The following is a 21,459-nucleotide window of genomic DNA, read 5'->3' on the forward strand; positions in this document are numbered from 1 at the left end:
CATATACTCGAGGACAGCGGCCGTCCACGCCTTATTTACGTTCATCTTCCCAACACAACAGTCATTTGGAAGATGCCGAGTGGCGTGGGAAGAACAAGCAGGAACGAGCGCCGACCCGCCCGCGGCCTGACTGCTAGCGCATCGCTGCGCAGCCGCCTCACCGCTCACTCCCTCCTGAATTATTCACCACCGAGACGAGGACTGTGATCGCCCCCATTCCACAGAGGACACGCAGTGAGGGAGGCGCAGTCACAGGCCCAAAGCCCCCAGTCGGCGGGTCTTGGAAATGGATGAGTTTTTCACTCAAACGCTGCGAGGCAACAAGGCACGTGGATGAGGAGGGAAGGGAGCCAGGACCAATAATTCATCTCAAAGTAAAAGACGTCCCTGGGGGTGGGGAAAAAACAAACAAACAACGACAACAACAACAACAACAACAAAACAGAAAAAAAAAACCACAACTGGCTCTGTGCTTCCGCGCTTGCGCTATCCTAGGTCGGCCAGGCTGCCGCCCCGCCCCTAGGCCAGAGTCTCAGTGCGCCTGCGCCGAGCCCGACTTCCGCCAGGGCTCGTTTGGGTTCCAGGCTACTTCTCCCGGCCTAGGGAGGGCCTGCGCTGTGGCGAGAGAAGGGAGTCTGGTGACTGGGTGCGCGCGTGCTGATGACGAAATCGGAAGTGCCCGGAGCAGAGGCGGGACCAGAACCTAGAGGGGCTCGGGATTGCGGAAGTTTGGTGGGGAGGGTCCGATTGCTAGTGGAGAGAGTGTTGTCTGAAAACAAGTTCCGGAAGGGAGGCTGCTGCTCGCGGTCCGAGAACCACCGGACTCCCCAGTTTGGGGGCTGTTACCCCGGGCGCGGTTGGACGTCGCTGCCGTTGGCTCTTCTCGCCCCTCGTTCCCCTTGGGAACCGCCTGGGAACTCCGCCATGTCATCCACCTCGCCCAACCTCCAGGTATCATTGCTCATCTCCCGTTCCCCTAGGGAGCTGGGACCCAGGGGAGGCGCGAGAAGCGGGTGGGGGGCGGGGAGAAGGGAGGAAGCGGCCGCGCCTGTGGTCGGGAAGGAGGAGGGCGGGTCCGGGGACCTGCCGCAGGTGGGAGAGGGGCCCGTTTTCCAGCGGAAAGGTCTTTTCTGACCCGGTCTTGGGGTCTCCCGAGCCACTGACTTTGTGATACTGCTCCCTTTTGTTGGGTCTTCACGTCCCCAAACCAGCCAAGATCTGGGCAGATCTCTCCAATCAGGGTTAAGGGAGAAAGAACGTAATTTTTGCAAAGCCCTGTTCTAGACCAGTTGAAAATAGAGTGATCATAGTTCGGTCTTAGTTTCTCAAGCTGACAGCAGATGCCTTTATTCTGAGCTGTCAGATGAGTAGAAATATGGGAACAGACTAAGAATCTGAAATTACAGCCAGGCTACATACAGTCTGCGTGAAGTCATTGAATTTATGTGCAGTCTGCTGTGGCCCCCAGATTGTAGTGTGTAAGATCGAGGACTATTCTTAAACTTCTGTGTGGCTCCAGTTCCCCTCTTCTACCGCAATGAGCACAGTGTTTTGTACACAAATCATGGAATCTTAAGATTTTAGGCTTAATCGTTAGTCTTCTGTGGAATAGAATTCTTTCAGAAAAGAAATTCATGTAATGGTGTCTCCTATCCCCAGAATGGATCTAGGGCTTCAGTGGAGTTTAGAATGTAATGTGGCTTAATGTAGAGGACTCCCAGTCCAGTAAGTCAATAAGGGAAGAAAGTAGCCTAAAATACTTGTATTGAATCCCCGTCTTGGACTTCCGGTAGGTTGTTGAACAAGCATTTCAACTTTTATTGGAGTGCCTGATAGAGGCATCAAAGGTAATGGAAGAACTCCTTAGTCCATGATAATTGATTCTGAAGAAAGACCACTCAAAGTAGACCCACTTAAACAGAGATTAAAATTTCACGCACGCATACACAAAAAGAGTGGGAAAGGAGGCTTGCTTGGGACTTTTGTCTTGAAAATCGACCTAGAAGATTATAAAAAAATTTTTTTAAATCTTTCACAAAATAATTATATAATTGCAGCAATGACTCATTTTGTAGAATAAGTCAAGTGTTGATTTGTCTGTGTCTTTTTCTTTTCTTTCTTTTTTTTTTTTTTTTTGAAATGGAGCCTTGCTCTGTCGCCCAGGCTGGAGTGCAGTGGCTCGATCTCAGCTCACTACAACCTGCATCTCCCGGGTTCAAGCGATTCTCCTGCCTCAGCCTCCCGAGTAGCTGGGACTACAGTTGCCCACCACAACTCCTGGCTAATTTTTGTATTTTTAGTAGAGATGAGATTTCACCACGTTGACCCAGGCTGGCCTCCTGACCTCAGGTGATCCGCCCACCTCAGCCTCCCAGAGTGCTGGGATTACAGGCGTGAGCCACCACCCCCGGCCGACTGTATCTTTTTCACCAAGGTTGTGTTAAACTAAGATTCAGCAATCTTCACATGAGGTTTTTGTAGCTTTTTGTAGTCCTATTTGGAAAGGTTCTTTTCGGTAAACGTATTTGGAAAAAGCGTTGGTCATTTGGTAAAAGTGTTTTTCCCTTGAGTATTAAAGGTGACCCTTCTGAAGTGCCCATCTTGTCATCGTTGGCTTTTTAACAATTTTTATTTCACCAACTTTTCATTTGTCAGAGACTTCGCATGCGATTTCGATACTCTACAACATAATCTTCATCATTTGCAGGTTTTTGTTGTTGTTGTTTTGAGATAGTCTTGCTCTGTTGCCCAGACTGGAGTGCAGCAGCATGATCTTGGCTGATTGCAACCTCCACCTCCCAGGTTCAAGTGATTCTCGTGCCTCAGCCTCCCAAGTAGCTAGGATTACAGGCACCTACCACCACGCCCGGCTAATTTTTTTCTATATTTAGTAGAGACAGTGTTTCATCATGTTGGCCAGGCTGGTCTTGAACTCCTGACCTCAAGTGATCCACCCGCCTTAGCCTCCCAAAGTGCTGAGATTACAGGTGTGAGCCACCGTGCCCAGCCCCGGAATGCATCATATTTGAATTGGACTGTTGGCTCTTCTTCAGTGCGTCAGCCAGAGACTGACCAACATGAAAGGCATAATTGTTACTGTTAAGCCGGAGGGATCTTGAATTGTGATTTTGTTAGTGGTAGGTTCACATGTGTGCTTTCTCATTCAACCTTTTCAGCCTTCTAACCTAGGAAATTTGGATTAATATCCATGTGATGGTTAACTTCGTGCTGAGCAAGGCAAAACTCCCTGTGGCCAGATGCTTATAATCTAATGAGGGAATGCAGATAACTAAAAATCAAGATTATGTAATAATGTAACAAAGCTACACAGTAGTCTCCACTTCTCTGTGGTTTTACTTTCCACAGTTTCAATAACCCACAGTTAACCTGGGTCCAAAAATTTTAAATGAAATATTCCAGAATAAATAGTTTATAATTTTGAAACACTGTGTCGCAATGCCTGTGTCATTCACTTCACTTCGTGTCATCACGTAGGCATTTTATTATTTCACATAATCACAAGAAGGTTGAGAACAGTACAATAAGATGCTGAGAGAGATAAACCACATTCACATAACTTTTATTACAGTATATTGTACTGGGCAAGGAGGCAAAGTCTGTCTGATGGGAGGCGGTGAGGGACCAAATTAGGAGAGTATCCATTCAAATAAAGTGAAAAGGATTGATCAGAGGAGAAAAATTAAAGATGGAGAAGAGTCAAGCTTGTATCTGCATTTTTTTTTTTTTTTTTTTTTTTTTTGAGACGGAGTGTCACTCTATTGCCCAGGCAGGAGTGCAGTGGCATGATCTCGGCTTATGGTAACCTCCATCTCCTGGGTTCAAGCCGTTCTCCTGCCTCAGCGCCCCCAAGTAGCAACTGGGATTACAGGGATGCACCACCACACCCAGCTAATTTTTGTATTTTTAGTAGAGACGGGGTTTCGCTATGTTGGCCAGGTGGGTCTCCAACTGCTGAACTCAGGTGATCCCCCCACCTCGGCCTCCCAAAGTTCTGAAATTACAGGCGTGAGCCACCGCTCCTGGCTGTATCTGCGTTTTGAAAGGGAGGAGGAATAGTCTGGGTTTTCTCCCAGATTTCGGGGTTGGGTATCTGAGTAGGTAGGGATTGGTTCTGGGAATACAAAAGGAGAGATATTTGGGGCCAGGGCAAGGGAGCAAAATAATTTGGTTCTAAACTTGTTGAGTTTTAGTTGCTTGTGGAGACAATCAAATGGAAATGTTGGTGAATATTTGCATACGCATGTGTAGAACTAGGGAGAGTGAACTAGGCTGGAAATAAGGATTTGGGAATTATTAGCGTACAGGTGGCAGTAGAGGTTGTAGGCATACAGAGTCACATCCTGGAGAGTATACAGAGTAAGCCAAAACAAAGACCAAGGTAGAAATTCTATGGATTAGCGACATTTAAGGAGAGAGAAACGGGAGCCTGGAAAAGAATTGTTAATCAAAAGTAAAACCAGGCCAGGTGCGGTAGCTCACATCTGTAATCCCAGCATTTTGGGAGGCCAAGGCAGGCGGATCGCTTGAGCTCTGGACTTCGAGACCAGTCTGGGCAACGTGGTGAAACCCCCTCTCTACAAAATTAGCTGAGTGTGGTGGTGCATGCCTATAGTCCCAGCTACTCCAGAGGCTGAGGTGGGAGGATGGCTCGACCCCAGGAAGTGGAGGTTAAAGTGAGCTGTGATCACACCCCTGTACTCCAGCCTGGGTGACACAGTGAGACCCTGTCTAAAAAAAAAAAAAAAAAAAAAAAGGACTAAAACTAGAAGAAAATGATGTCATGACAGCCAAGCAAGGAGACACTGTGAGGGTACTTGTGTGTGTGAAGTGCTGCGAAGAGGGAGTGAGATAAGCATAAGATTTGGCTGTCAGGAGGCAGAAAGCATTGCTGTGTGAGAAATAGCAGATCGGGAAACTGGGATGAGTGTGGGTATTCGGGATTTTGATGTGGAGGCAAAGAGATGAGTGAGATGTAGATAGGGGAACCGAGGAGCTGAGGAGAGATGGTGTGTAGTTTGTGTTCTGCAGAAGTGAGTCTGAGATAGGACAACACATTTTTCTGCTGAGGGAAAAAAGGAAAGATTGGAGAGAACAGTTGATAGACATGTCATTGATGGAGTAAAGGTCAGCGGAGGAAGGTGGGGATCAGCTCCACAGCAGAGCAGAAAGAATTGGTCTCGACAGACAGGGCCTGGGACACCTTTTCTCCTGAGGCAGGTAATTGTAGAATTTACCCCATTTCTCAGGGTTTTCTAAGGTGGATGTGTCTGGGTCTCCTAAGTGGAAAAGGACAATTCCACATGTTCCCAACCTTTATACTTCCATATTGATAACTGGATCCTGACTGATCCTGGGGTGATACATCATTCAGTCTTGTGTCAGCCACTGTAATAGACTCTGGGAATATAAAGAAGTGAAGACAACAGATATAACTGCTGTTCTCCTAGAGCTTACATTCTAACCGGGAGAGAGAGGCCAATAAATGAAAAGAAAAACAAAAAAACTTTGTGCGTGCTCTGAAACACACACGCACGCACACACACACACACAAAGATCATCAGCCTTAGGTCACTGCAAACCACGTAGGGTGGTGAGTCCCAGCCCACACCTGATGAATATACTTCATTGTCACATACGAGAGGGAGAATCAATGAAGGAGACTGAGAAGGAGCACCAGAGCGGTGGGAGGAAAACCAGCCAAGTGGTCGTAGGGGACTCAGCAGAGGACAGTGTCCAAGAAGGAGGAAATAATCAACTTTCAATGTCAGAAGATCGAGAAGACAGAGCTGGTGTTTGGATCTAGCATACTAGAGAGCCTTTATAGGAGCCGTTTTATTATGTGATAACGGAAAGAGAATAGAGGCCACTCTGGTGAGATTTTTGACTCTAAAAGGTAGCAGAGAAACAGAACTAACACTGAATAGTGTTTTGTTATCAAATAAGACTTTTTAAAGGAGGGCTGTTTTTACGTTGATGGAAATACCTAGTGGAGAGAAATGTTAAGAATGACAGAAGTGAAGTAATTAAAAGGAAGAAGATACTGAAAAAGGAGTAGGGGAATTTTTTTGTCATTCGTTAAACAATTTTGAGTACCCGTTGTATGCCAGCACCATTCTAGGCGTGGGGAGCTCAAGGTGAAGTCCTGTCCTCATGGAGCCTACCTCCCTAAAGGAGACAGCCAGTGGGTGAGTGTACAGGTAAATATAATGACAGTAATAGGATGAGAGAGTGCAGCGGGGGCAGATAGCAGAGAGCAGGGATGAGGTACAGCCTTTTCTATAGCAAATTAGGGAGGGCCTCTCTGAGGACTTGCCATCTGAACTAGGACTGAAAAGGAGACATCATGCATCTATCTGGGGAAAGGAAGGAAGAACATTCTAGGTGGAGGGCTCCAACTGCTCAGGCTGCCTGAGTGCAGGAGGATTCTAGGGTTCAGAGGAGAACCACATGTAGCTAGGGCCCAGGTTATTTCAGACCTTTTAGGTCAGCTCTAGCATCAGGATTTTATTCTTTTCAATGGGAAGCCATCGAAGGTTGCCTTGTATGTTTTCAGGTAGCAAGGGTGGGAACAAACTGACCACTCACGAGGCTGGATAGTAGTTTTGACATATATGATAGCAGATAGAACTAGGGTGTTAGCAAGGGAGAGGGTGGAGGATTATATTCAGAAAGAAAATGAGCTCTGGCTGAAGAGGGAAGATAAGGTTTGATGGACCAGAGCAGATAGACCCGGAAGAGGGGAAGACAGGCAGCAGACTCTGCCAGTATTATGTGTCTGAGACTGAAGAACTGAAGAACTCCAGTCAGTTGTGAATGATAAGAGCCAATACCTCCAGAGGCTGCAGGCAGAAAGGAATGAACTAAATGCAAAAGTTCACCTATTGCAGGAGGAGCTGCAGCTGCTGCTGGAACAGGGCTCCTGTATGAGGGAAGTAGTCCGGGCCATGGATATGGAGAAAATGTTAGTCAAGGTATATCCCAAGGGCAAGTTTGTCTTAGGTGTGGACAGAAACAGCGACATCAATGACATGAGACCCAATTGCCAGGTGGCGCTCAGAAATGATAGCTACACACTGCACAACATCATACCCAACAAAGTAGACCCACTGGTGTCACCAGTGATGGTGGAGAAGGTGCCAGCCTTGATTTAAGAGATGATTGGTGGACTGGACAAGCAGATTAAAGACATCAGAGAAGTGATCGAACTGCCTGTTAAGCATCCCAAGCTCTTTGAAGCACTGGGTATCGCACAACCCAAGGTGGTCCTGCTGTGTGGACCTCTAGGCACTGGGAAGACACTGTTTGCCTGGGTCATGGCTCATCATATAGACTGTACTTTTGTTCATATCCCTGGCTCTGAATTGGTACAGAAATTCATCAGGGAAGGGCCAAGAATGGTGAGGGAGCTGTCTGTCATGGCATGAGGACCCGCCATCTATCATCAGCTCCATCAACTCCTTGCAGCTGGAGGTGGGTTGTGGAGGGGACAGTGAAGTGCACATCGTGCTGGAGCTGCTCAACCAGCTGGACAGCTTTGAGGCCACCAAGAAGATGGAGGTTATTGTGGACCGCTGCTTCGCTCACGGCATGTCAACAGAAAAATTGAATTCTAGCTGGACATTTTGAAGATCCATTCTCTGAAAAGGAACCTGACCCAGGGGATCAACCAGAGAAAAATTGCTGAGCTTTTGCCAGGAGCATCAGGGCCTGAAGTGAAAGTCATATACAGAGAAGCCACTGTATATGCCCTGAGGGAACAGCGAGTCCATGTCACCCAGGAGGACTTTGAGATAGCAGTAGCCAGCGTCTTGCAGAAGGATAGAGAGTAAAACATGTCCGTCAAGAAACTAATGGAAGTGCATGGATGTCCTTTCTATGGATCTCTCCAGTAAAGCTTTCTAGAATGAAAAAATAAAATAATTAGCTCTCCAGAATTAACCATAGAGACCATAGAAGACATGGTTAATTTTATTTCAAACGAAAAATGCTAAGAGACATGGTTAAGTTTATTTCAGGTGAAAAATGTTAACAGAAATAAGGTTGAGATGGGGCATTCTTCAGCGGAAAAAAAAATAGATGCATATCCTCTTAATTCATCGTCTTTGATTAAAGATTTAACATGTGCCACTCAGTACAGTGGCTACATGTGGCTATTTTAATTTTAATTACTTAAATTCACTCCTCAGTCACACTAGCCACATTTCAAGTGCTTAGAAGCCATACACAGACATTCTCATCAACAGGGAAAGGCTGGTTTAATTACTACTGTGTTTGGAGCTAGATGCTTAAATAATACCCACTGCAGTGTAAGAGATTTACTTACCTTAATAAAAATCAGTGTGGTGCCACAGTGAGACCTGACTCAATGAGAGGAACAAGTGGCTGAAGAGGTGAGTGGCACAGCATTTCAAAATCACCTGAGAAGAAAATTATACTTAGGATAAGAAAGAACTTATTTCTAGGCCAGGCACGGTGGCTCACGCCTGTTATCCCAGCACTTTGGGAGGCTGAGGCGAGTGGATCACCTGAAGTCAGGAGTTTGAAACCAGCCTGGCCAACATGGTGAAACCCCATCTCTACCAAAAATACAAAAATTAGCCAAGTATGGTGGTGGGCACCTGTAATCCCAGCCACTGGGGAGGCTGAGGCAGGAGAATCGCATGAACCTGGGAGGCAGAGATTGCAGTGAGCCAAGATGGTGCCACTGCACTCCAGTCTGGGCGACAAGAGCGGCGAGACTCCATCTCAAAAAAAAATAAAAAACAAAACCAAACAAAACAAAAACAGAAAAGAAAAAGGATTTATTTCTGCTATGTAGCTTAACCACTGAGACTTTGAGATGCATTTTTTTTTTCTTTTTTGAGACAGAGTCTTGCTCTGTCACCCAGGCTAGAGTGCGGTGGCGTGATCTCAGCTCACTGCAACCTCTGCCTCCCGGATTCAAGCAATTCTCCTGCCTCAGTCTCCCAAGTAGCTGGGACTACAGGCGCATGCGGCTATGCCTGGCCAATTTTTTGTATTTTAGTAGAGACGGGGTTTCACTGTGTTGTCCAGGCTGGTCGTGAACTCCTGAGCTCAGGAGAATTTTAGTTTGTGATAATTGTAGATTCACATGCAGTTGTAAGAAGTAACAGAGAATCCGGCCTTTATCCAGTTGTCTCCAGGGGCAGCATCTTGTAGAACTGGGACAATATCACAACCAGGATATTGACTGATACATTCCACCACTCTTACTCATATTTTCCCAGTTTTACTTGTCCTCATGTGTTTTTATGTGTGTGGGTGTGGTTGTGTTTGTGTAGTTTTATCACATGAAGATATGTGTTACATTTTGAGAGTTCTTTATATATTCTGGATACTGGTTCTTTGTTAGATATGTTTTGCAAATATTTCTCCCAGTCTATAGATTGTCTTTTCATCCTTTTAACAAAATCTTTCAAAGAGCAAAAGTTTTGTCGTGAGGTCTAGTTACCGTTTTTTTCTTTTATATAGTATGCTTTTGATGTCAAATCTAAGAACTCTTTGCCCAGCCCCAGATCCTAAGATTTCCATGTTTTTTCTAAAAGTTTTAGCTCGGTGCAGTGGTGTGCACCTGTGGTCCTGCTACTTGGGGAGGCTGATGCAGGGTGATCACTTGAGCCCAGGAATTTGAGGCTAGCTTGGGCAACATAGTGAGATGGAGCCCCGTCTCAACAAAATAAATAAGAATAAAAATTTTGTAGTTTTACATTTAATTCTGTAATCCATTTTTGAGTTAATTTTTGCAGGAAGTATTAAGTTTAAGTCAGGATTCTTTTAGGTGTATGCTTATGGATGTCTAGTTCCTCTAGCACCACTTCTTCAAAAGCCTGACTCGGTGCCATTGACTGATTTTTTGCATCATTTTCAAAAATCTCTTGGCTTTATTAGTATGGATTTATTTCTGGGAGGTTTTAAAAAAAATTCCACAAAAGTAGACCATGTTTTTTAGAAGATGTGAAAAAGTAGAAAATGAAAAATCTATGAAGTTTTATCAAAGATAAGCTCTGTTAAATTTCCTTCCCATCTTTTTCCTGTGCTTTTTTTTTTTTTTTGCTGTTGTTTCAAATAAATTCATGCTACATACAAAAAGTTGTGTCCTGCTTTTTAAAAATGCCCATTATTAGCACTTTCCATGTTATTACAAATATTTCTTAATATTATTTTAGTGATCCTTTGATATTCTGTTTTGTGGCATCTTTATGATTTAGGTTTCCAGGTTTTGTTTTTGTTATTTAAAAGACCTCTCTGATTAATATCTTTGCTCAGTAAACCTTTTAGTTAATTGCTAGATTGAAATATATGAATGTTTTTCAGATTCTTGATATTTCATTGCCCCATTGCTTCTGAAGGGGTTTCACCCCATTTACATCTCCACTGTTGTTATATCTTTTAGATTAAAGCAGCATTTAATTTTTTAGAATTTCCCTAAATACTTGTTTAGTTTGAATTTTCAGATTCTGTGCTCGCTTCGGCAGCACATATACTAAAATTGTGAATTTTCAGATTCTATTATTTCTTGTTAGCCCTAAAATTAGCTAAGTGAAAATTACATGTAAATGTTAGCGATTGGTACTAAAGTAATATTCAGTAACATTTATTCATATAACAAATGTAATTTGCATCTTATCAACTTGTAATTTATAATACAGTTGTGAGTTAGAAAAAAATGATTTTTTTAGTTATTGTTTATTTTTTACTTATTTTTGTTTGTTTTCTTTAACAGTCCAGCAGGCTAAGAAGCTTAAAAAAAAAAACTTTCAATGTGATTATTTACTTCAAATTTATGTTTATGCTTTGATTTAACTGTTATTATTTTGCCTCCCTCAAACAGAAAGCGATAGATCTGGCTAGCAAAGCATCGCAAGAAGACAAGGCTGGGAACTACGAAGAAGCCCTTCAGCTCTATCAGCATGCTGTGCAGTATTTTCTTCATGTCGTGAAATGTGAGGCCATCGGTTATATTTTATTTAAAAACACGAAAAGAAAAATTTATTCTGTTTCATATCTAAAAAATTGAAATATAATGCCAGAAAATTCTAAACTATCCATTTGTTGAAAAAATTAAAAAAAAAAAAAGTCCACTTTCTTTCTAGTGATTTTTAAGTAATGAGACTTAGCTAGCAAATGTGACAGCCATCATAGTTATTACTTTGTATACCGAAACATCTTAAAATCTAGTATGGTCAGAGGAAAATAGATTGGGAGACATTTTATTTGTGTCTTTACAGATACGTATTGCATGTTTACCATGTGGCAGGCACTGGGGATACAATAGAAAAAAAATGGATAAAACCCCAGCCTTCATGGCTTTTAAATGGAATGTAGTTGGATAATTGAAGATGTTCTTTTGAACTTCTCTCATTTAGTTTTGAGATTTTATGTTAAAGTGAAACTAAGAATGAGTCATAACCTGTAAGCTATGTGGGGCTCATCCCATCTACTGCATGTGTTGCCAAAGTTCACACTGAAAACAGCTCTGACAGAGGCCTTCATGTAGTAAAATTATGACACTGGTATTACACAGAATGTATGGGATTTCCATCACTTTACTCTTCTGAAATAAAGCTTTTGTAGACATTCATGGAAATGATTAATACTGCTTTCCTTCTATTTGTCTTTCTTATCATTGGGTTTGTGGAAGACAAGCAACTTTGAACTATCTGCAAAAAATGTAAGGGAAGAGTGTGAAAGCTTCAGAATATTAAATAATTTCCTGTTAGTTAACATTAACTTAAAATACCCTGCTGTCTTGCTCAGATTGTTTCTGACTCAGACCTACTGTTGGTCTCCAACCCTGCTGGGGGAAGGGGTAGAAAAGAGGTAATAATCATTGACTACGATGAGTTAGAGATGCTCTTCCCTCCTTCTCCCAACATAGAATTTCCTTGTCTAAAAAATACATATTTAAGAGTTCAAACCTTTTTACACAGAATACTAATGGAAAAAAATCTCTGTCATTTCTCTTTAATAGATGAAGCACAGGGTGATAAAGCCAAGCAAAGTATCAGGGCAAAGTGTACAGAATATCTTGATAGAGCAGAAAAACTAAAGGAGTACCTGAAAAATAAAGAGAAAAAAGCACAGAAGCCAGTGAAAGAAGGACAGCCGAGTCCAGCAGATGAGAAGGGGTACGTGTTTAAAGTTGTTCAATTTTATTGTGGCTTTTAGCTTTTGATTTGTGAAATAAATTTCTTTTGATTAAAACAGGTGTCAGCAAACTGTGGCTCATGGGCCAAAGCTGCCCAGCTGCCTGTTTTTGTAATAAGTTTTATCAGAACACAGTCGTGCCCATTCTTTTACATATTGTTGTCTAGGGCTGCTTTCATGCCATGACAACAAAGTTGTGTGGTTGTGTGGAGACTATATGGCCCACGAAACCTAAAATATTTACTTGTTTGGTCCTTTACAAAAAAAGTCTGCTGACCCCTAGTTTGCCAAGCTTAATGGATGATATTCCTCAAACATCGCTTCCTGACTGCCTGCCAGTAGTAGGGGAGAATGCTTGTAGGAACAGCACTCAGTTACCCTGTGGTCTTTAGCTAATATCGAAGCTTAAGATTATAGGAGTGACCTGAAAATTAAACCTTTGACCATATGGAAAAAATGAAAAGTAACTCCAACAATGTAAACTTTTTTCAGATATCTTATGCAAAATTTTTTGATGTGAATTTGTGTTAGACTTGCTTTATGTTGTCATTGTAAAGAAAACAACACAGCACAGCATAACTTATAAACATTGAAACCGATTTTTGGCATGTCTTCTAGATGGGAGATGTATCACTTCTAGATGCAGAATTTGTTTATTCAGTACATGACATATGCATGCCAAGTTTGTGCTGAGCACTGGGAACATATTCTAACCACATCCTCTCTGGCTCTCCTATTAATTGATGCCAATAGTTCCAGGTAACACACCCTTAAGAAAATGAGACTCTGGAATGGAGTTATCTGGCCTGGTTGGGTTTGAAAGCAGGGAGGTTCTGCTCAGCTTTAGAGGATGCGGTTCTCATTGTTCATGGTATGCAGTGGTACAAGTTACTGAAACGATGTCCTGTGGTCACAAGGAATGAAGTGCCTTTTAGGCAATGCTTTGGGGCTTTGACCGTTTAGAGGGACATGAGGAATATAAGAACCAGTGTTGACTTGGCTGCTTCAAACTAAGTGGCAGAGTTTGAAGGAAATGATAAGCTCAAGCTCAAGGTTTTATATTCTGTGTTCAAGATGTGATCGGGGAACTAGGAAGTTTCTGTGAGACCCTAACAACATTTTATCTTCTTCATCGATAACATAGACATAACAAAAATCAGATGATAGTCCGATGTGATGAATTACTGAATTTCAGCTGAGGGTTTCTTACATGAAAGTGAGGACATTTAGTATAAAACAGGGACTCCAAACATGAAGTGAAAATATTGGGAAGAATTTAGTTGACCGTGACTGCCTGGGACCTCCAGCTCTCACTGAAACTCCCTTGACCGCAGAAGCTTCTCTTCTCTTGTGCATAGAAGCTCTTCTGGTCATGCTTGAAAATCCTGTAAGGATCTCTCTTGAGATAATTACCTGACAAGGTGATGCCAGTTTTTCTCCTGTACTGAACAGCAGTCTTCATTTATAGTAGGACCCACTTTGGCTAATTTAAGCAAAAAGGGATGTATTATAGGTATTACCTTACAGAATAGTGGGGCCAGGGAATCAGACTTGGATCACAAGGAGAAATGGCCAACAGTACCAAGGTTGTTCAAGTAGGGATCCCACCGTTGCCAACAACTCTGCCAAGCACTGATGGTGCTTGGGAGCAGGTAGTAAAACCTCTGCGCAGCTCCCTCAGCAAAACTAGTCTCCTTGTGAGTAGCCCCCACCTTCTTGGAAGAATTTAGGTCTCATGTGGAACCCTAGCTGCAAGGGAGATGAGAAACGGCAGTTTGTTTTTAATAAGGACAGCCTTTATAGTACTGGACAGCATGATAGTAGGAGGTTCAAGTGAGTGTCAAGTGAATCTGTTTTGCAGTGTCTGCCTCACCCACGGCCCCACCATCCTATGATAACCAAGGCAATTCCATTTTGGCATAAAATATGTCATGCTTTTATCCCCCTTTATATGTTATTGTTTTTAAAATGATATAATGCCTTATTTTTGGCTTTATCACTTTTATACTTAACATTGTATCAGGAACATTTTTCCAATAAACTATTTCTACATCGCTTTTAAATGTTGCAATGTATCCTGTCATATGCTAGTCCCTATAATATGTTACTTTTTCCCTTTTTGCAAACGGTGTGTGTGTGATTATCTTTATGGTCAAATCCTTGAACTTTTCTAAAATTATTTCCTCAAGATAAATTCCTAGATATGAAATGCCTCGATCGACCTACTTGTTCTTTTGAGTGTAGTTCATTGTCCTCAAGAAGCTTCCTCTGTCCTTTGGAACCCCCAGACTAAGGGTTGTACCTTAGATAATTAGTGTTCCAGATTTTTTTCCTCCTAATATGACCTCTTGTTCTAATTTATATCTTGCCCAGTCCTGATGTTTTCACTGTTGTTGCTTGCAACTCTTCTGTAATTCATCTTGAATCCTTCATGGAGTGATGTGTGGGGCATGCATTTATGAATTAATACATACCTAAATATGTCATGGGAATTTGGAGCTAGTTCCTGACTTCATTCTGGTCTTTTTGTCCCTTTCCTTTACATGATTCTCTATTGATGATAACGTGCCTGCTTCCTATTTTATTTACTACGTTCTTTAAGTAAGCATAGCTTTTAATGTAAATGTCTGATTTTGCCACTTAAATTACAAATATTTCAGGTTATTTTTTCCTTCATTTTTGCCTTATTTGATAGCAATGAGTGATCATTTGAATATATTAAATTCTTTTTATTAGGAATGACAGTGATGGGGAAGGAGAATCTGATGATCCTGAAAAAAAGAAACTACAGAATCAACTTCAAGGTTGCTTTAGATTTCATTTTTAAATTTACTATCCTATTAAAAAGACTCAAAGTGAATTGTCTATTTGAATTGTTTTTGTTCTCCCTCTGTATTTAAATGAAGTTTAAGAGCTGGCTTTGGTTCCCAGTAGTCATGTGCTGGCTTTGTTTAGAGTGTGTTTTAGGGTTTGCCCTCTAGGATCATGGTTTGGCCTTTTTTATATAGTAAAAGTTTTGTTGGCTTCATATCTGCTTTTAAAAGGCTCTCAGTCCACTTGCTCTTTGATTTTGTTTATTTGCCCCCTTTTAGGGAAGGTAACATTTATACTCTTAGCACACTGCAAAATGTGATGGTATTAAAATTTACTACTGTGAGGGGCGCAGAAGTTAGGACTTACACATGGCTTTTATTGCCATTGCTGTAGCTCACTTATTGATAGTTTATTTTGTTTCTTAACTGCTCTTCATCTGCTTTTCAGTGTTCCTGTTTACATTTAAGTGTTTAAGCTTTCTGTGTTTACCTTCCACACCTGTGAAGCCCTTAAATTCTGTTCTGCTATAGCGTAGTGGCATAACCGAGGGGACATAGATTTTTGGCTCCATTCAGATCTTCATTCTGTTCAAGGGTCTGCCACTTAGAAACTTTATAATTGTGAGTGAGTGACTGAGCCTCTCAGAGTCAGAGTCCCTCATCTGTAAAATAGAAATAAGCAATAACTTCCTTTCAGGGCTTTTAAGATTAATGACAGTGTAAAAACTACCTAATATATCTGACGAAGTCTAGGGACTCAATAAATGGTAGCTCTGTTTATCTAAAAAGGCATCTATTTGTTGGCTGGCTTTGTTAGTTGCTGAGATTTGATTATTCTTTGAAATAAATTATCTAACAATTTTTCAGATTGAATTTTTTGCTCACCCGATGGTAGTATATATTTTGTTCATTTGAATCTTACCAAATAGAATGCATAACTGGAAAGGATTTCCATTTTATAGGTTCAGACTTAGTTACTGAATAGTGAAAATACCTACCTTAACCAAACTTTTAGCCTTGCTATACTAGTGTCTCCGTTTTGGTAATATTTTTGTCTTGCCTACCCTACTGGGATGTCTAGGAAAACACTGTAGGATAATATGTTGACAACAGACCAGGTAATGAGGATAGAAAACATCTTTAGGTGCCAACAACCTCAGTGGTAGGTGTCGTCCAGGAGCGAAAACTTGAGTTTACACTGCTATGTCCCCACCACCTGAAACTGCTGGCATGTACTGCCCACTCAGTTGGCATTTATTGGGTGACCCTGTGGTCTGTGCCAAGTGGCCTTATTCCAGTTGTAAAGCAAGATACTTTTTCTGTCTGCTCTTTTGGTTTTGGTTTTGTTTTCCTGCCCCAGGTAAAAATCAGTTGTATATCTTTAATTTTGAAAAAGATACATTTTTTTTCTTTTGTGTTTTTCTGAGACCGGCTCTCACTGTGTCGCCCAGGCTGGAGTGCAGTGGCGCGATCATGGCTCACTGCAGCCTCAAACTCCTGGGTTCCAGGGATTCTCCTACCTCAGCCTCATAAGTAGCTGGGAACACAGGCACACACCACCATGCCCCGCTAAGTTGAGTTTTTTTGGTTTTTTAAGCGATGGGGTTTGGCCATGTTGCCCAGGCTGCTCTCAAACTCCCGAGCTCAACTGATTGGCCCACTTCAGCCTCCCAGAGTGCTGGGATTACAGTTGTGAGCCACCGCTCTTGGCCGATACAACCAGTTTTTAATAGGGATTTTTCTAAATTCCATATCACTTATAAGGGCCAGAAATGTAAAACAAACAAACAAAAACCAAATACTTAAAACATTTAAATGAGGAAATGTATTTGAAATTTTGGGATGAAATAGAATATGAAAGGAGTCCTAGCCTTTTATGTTTGAATATCCTTTTTTTTTTTCCTACTTTTTAATGGTTTGCTGCTGGATTTCATACTATTACATATTTTTTGAATTTTTCCTTGTTTTTTGAACAGTATTTTAAATCTTTTACTTCTGTTTTAGATTATGATATGAAGGGTATATTTGTTAAAATTAAGAATTGGTTTGTGATTTGAGTTTTCTGTTAGCTAATTTTATTCAGTGAATTTTTGTGATTAAATAATATACTAGTGTAATAAATAGTATAGTCAAAGACTGGATAAATTTATATCACTGAAGTACATTCCATTTGTTAGCATTTTTCAGTAGTCCTATCCCCCCCTTTTTAGTTTTGCAAACCATGTCTAGTATGAGATTATCAGTAAACATTCCAAAGTCACCTTTTAACTTAAAAGTATTAGTTATATATGAAAACAAATCATGACATATTTTTAAAATTTATAGCAGAAAATCTTGAGTTAGTCGGATGGTGTACATATATAAAATAAGTTTACTTTTGTTTAACTGACATGAAATCCTAGGATTACTAATCTTAAACATAAAAAAGACAAAGTGAATTTACTTTTTTCTTTATAGTAGTCTGAACTTTTGTAATACAAAATGCTTATGATTTCATTTAATTTTAATCTAGTAGCTGAAGATTTTCATAATTTAGGGAAGTTGCTGAGTAACTAGTCTTAGAGTAACAGATTATCTTTCCTAACAAGGAGAAACAATCAGTAGAACTGATTTCATAAAGTAATAGATTGTGTAAGTGGTGGTGTTCTGTTACACTTAAGACAACTAAGTGCATGCCATCTCAGAACAGGCTGCTTCATCTTTTATAGTGGAACAGTTTCCATATTCTAGAAAATTAGAAAAGCTTTCGATAAAAGAGAACTAGAAAATTTGTCAGTAGGCTATATTAAAAGACATCCTTCTTGGACTCTTACTGCAGTAATTGCTTTGGCTTTTAAATATACTGCATTCAGAAGCTAAATCTTCCATGTAAGTTAACTTTGTTAATTAACAAAAGTTGTAAATAGATCTGTTTAGCAGCCAAATAGAAACTTCAGCAAATCTTAGGAAAATACTGCAAATCTGCAGGGGTATATTTTCTCTTTCGCATCATCTGCTTCCATTCCTTCCTTTCCTCTCCCCTTTTCCTTCTCCCTTCTGTCTATCTGCCTATCTTGAGTTAAATTTGTTAAGCGTATTTTTTTTTTCAGTGGTTGAGGAGAGGATTAGATCCTCTTTTCTTTTGGTTAACAGGAGAAATGGTAGAACAAGTACTTTTGATACCCCAAAATCAATGTATTCAAATATAACCAACTTACGGAACGTTTGGTGCTTTTCCAAACACTCTAATATTCATTATGTCATTTGATTTTTGCACCAACCTATCTAAGTAGTTTGGGCAGATGATATTATTTTCATTTCACAAATGAGGAAGCTGAAACAGAAGGGTAAAGAAACATGCCCCAGGTGATCTAGTCATCCACCTGGTTCCTAGTCCTATTGACTTCTCCCTAACACCTGCTTCCTCCTCACACTATTTCAAAAAGGTTGTTAGTACATAAAACTTTCCCAGACAATTTTATAATGCATTTCCTTAACATCATTATTTCATGTTTTTTTCTAACTTTGGTGAAATAGTCTTTCTTAATTTAAAGATAACATAATTTTTTCTAGGTGCCATTGTTATAGAACGACCAAATGTGAAATGGAGTGACGTTGCTGGACTTGAAGGAGCCAAAGAAGCACTGAAAGAGGCTGTGATACTGCCTATTAAATTTCCTCATCTTTTTACAGGTGACATAACTTTTAAATAATTTTATTTCATGAGTTTGTAAAAGTTCATTGATGACTGAGGCGAAGCATTGTCATTCTTGTCACTAATGATTATCTTAAATAAATTGTGTCTCTTAAAAGGTGGTGATTTATCTTTATACAAGATGTTTTATTTCTTATACATATCCATATTTGCTGTATATATATTGAAAAACAACCTAAATGTCAACCAGTAGGGTAATTCACCAACATGCAATAGAATACTATGCCCTCAGTAAAACAGAGTGTGCATCTACATTAATAAATTGTAATCTGCCTTGTATTTTATTGAAGAATGTCCACATCTATTGCAAAGATCAAAAAGCAGTTATAAACTGAATAGTATGATTCCATGTTGTTAAATGTGTATGCTGAGAAGTAAGTATAATTGGATTGACATAGAAATATTAATGTATGCCTAGGAGATAAGATTATAGGAGATTTTTACTTTTGACTCTCATCTGAATTTTTGCAGTGGTTATATATTATTTTTTTGTTTTTTTGAGACGAAGTCTTGCTCTGTCACCCAGGCTGGAGTGCAGTGGTGCGATATCCGCTCACTGCAAGCTCTGCCTCCTGGGTTCACGCCATTCTCCTGCCTCAGCCTCCCGAGTAGCTGGGACTACAGGTGCGCGCCACCACGCCCAGCTCAATTTTTTGTATTTTTTAGTAGAGATGGGTTTCACTGTGTTAGCCAGGATGGTCTCGATCTCCTGACCTCGTGTTCCTCTCGCCTTGGCCTCCGAAAGTGCTGGGATTACAGGCATGAGCCACTGCGCCTGGCCGGTTATGTATTAATTTTTAAAGAGTATTTCCATTTCTTAAAATGAGAGGTAAGAATCACTTAACAGCTTCAGAGGAAGTGCATATCCTCTAGTAGCAAAACAACATTTCATTATCACTGTGAAGAGAGTATTGCTGACCTACCATCTGGGGAAACTTACAAGTTCTAGTTCCAGCAGTAAGTGATATGTCTGTGCTAAACCATTCCTTTATATTATCCTTCTTGTGACTGATAGTCTGTGTCTGTAATATGGCCACACCCACAATCTGACGGTCAGACAGAGGTTTTCCTTTTATAAACATGTTGGTTTATGTCAACAGCAAATCTGTAATGTAGGCCTCAGGCTGAGCAGTCCAGACAGTCGTATCATATAGAGCAGTGATGAAGAGCAAAAAGCCAGTAGGTCACGCACTGTCCACCTAACTTCAAGGTGTAGTTTACAACCCAACTTCAGGAGTATGAAACTAACAGCATAAAAGTTGACATCGTAATCCTAGAAAAGCACAAAAATATGGTTGAACTCATTTTATGGTATATTACTTATACCAGTTTTTCTCAAACATAAGTCATTTATGTATCATCTTCATGAATTTTTCCATGTATGTGTACCATTACTTTTTCTTTGCTTATTTTTTTAGGACAGCATTTTTACTGGAGCATAGCATAAATATACAGAGACATACAGGAGCCCCTGGGTGTTGGGCTTCCTTAGTTATCACAGAGCAAGCATGCCAGTGTCATCAACCAGATCCAGAAATAACAGCATTGCTAGGGACCTGGCAGGAGCCTTCTGCCTCATTCCTCCCCAGAGGTCATCTCTCTCTCAACTTTTAACACCAGAGATTATTTTGCCTGTATTTGAACTTTAAATCATCTCACATATTTTTACTTAGTAACGTTATTGAAAAGACTTTGTGCCTATTATAAGTGAAAAAAAGTGTTTTCCTAATACACGTTAAAAAATTAAAAAGTGTATACCACCTAAAAGTATTTCATGTTATACCAGTGGTATATGTACCATACTTAGACACTGATTTGTAAATGTATACATTTGAAATAAGAAAATGAAATTCAAGTAATAGTTGCTTTCATAACAGTTAAGTGAAATAGTATTACTCATCTGCGTATCATCGTTTTGCAGATACTGTGTATACAGCCATAGTTTGCACCTAGCAGTTTTTTGTTTGTTTGTTTGTTTCTTTTCTTGAGACAGAGTTTCACTCTTGTTGCCCAGGCTGGAATGTAATGGCGAGGTCTTGGCTCACTGCAACCTCCACTTCCCGAGTTCAAACAACTGTCCTGCCTCAGCCTCCCTAGTATTTGGGATTACAGGCATCTGCCACCACACCCAGCTAATTTTTGTATTTTTACTAGAGTCGGAGTTTCACCATGTTGGCCACGCTTGTCCCGAGCTCCTGACCTCAGGTGATCCGCCCGTCTCGGCCTCTCAAAGTGCTGGGATTACAGACGTGAGCCACTGTGCCCGGCCATAGTTTTTTAAATGTATGTTTGATAATTTCCTGCCAGCTGTAACCCAGCCTGTGTTATTTTAGGCAGAATTATAATTGCTCATTAGCAAAGTTGAGGCACAAAGAGTTGATGGTTATGTTCACTGGTTATGTTTTGGCAAAACTGGGATTTAAGGTAGCATCACCTTTTTGTTACCCAACCGTGGAAGTCTGCTACTGAGATGGGCGCGGTGGCTCACGCCTGTAATTCCAGCATTTTGGGAGGCTGAAGTAGGCGGATCACGTGAGGTCAGGAGTTCAAGACTGATCAACATGGTGAAACCCCATGTCTACTAAAATACAAAAACTAGCCAAGCATAGTGGCGGACGCCTGTAATTTCAGCTACTTGGGAGGCTGAGGCGGGAGAATCACTTGAAACCAGGAGGCAGAGGTTGCAGTGAGCCGAGATAGCACCATTGCACTCCACCCTGGGCAACAAGAGTGAGACTCCGTCTCAAAAAAAATAAAAGGAAG

At 40.9% G+C, this 21,459-nt stretch overlaps 1 protein-coding gene and 1 pseudogene across 1 annotated transcript in view; both read left to right on the forward strand.

Moving 5' to 3' along the window:
- Positions 1-679: 679 nt before the first annotated feature.
- LOC105476998 (vacuolar protein sorting 4 homolog B) overlaps positions 680-21,459 on the forward strand; it is a 33,177-nt gene continuing 12,397 nt past the window's right edge. Inside the window, exons 1-5 of the mRNA XM_011733302.2 lie at positions 680-951; positions 10,874-10,985; positions 12,014-12,170; positions 14,926-14,993; positions 18,555-18,674. Of these exons, the coding sequence (XP_011731604.1) occupies positions 925-951; positions 10,874-10,985; positions 12,014-12,170; positions 14,926-14,993; positions 18,555-18,674 (484 nt within the window). The 5' untranslated portion in view covers positions 680-924. The remainder of the gene's footprint in view (positions 952-10,873; positions 10,986-12,013; positions 12,171-14,925; positions 14,994-18,554; positions 18,675-21,459) is intronic.
- LOC112425770 (26S proteasome regulatory subunit 8 pseudogene) lies at positions 963-10,573 on the forward strand (annotated as a pseudogene).

Source organism: Macaca nemestrina, chromosome 19 (genome assembly GCF_043159975.1).
Source record: "Macaca nemestrina isolate mMacNem1 chromosome 19, mMacNem.hap1, whole genome shotgun sequence".
Classification (NCBI taxonomy): Eukaryota; Metazoa; Chordata; class Mammalia; order Primates; family Cercopithecidae; genus Macaca; species Macaca nemestrina.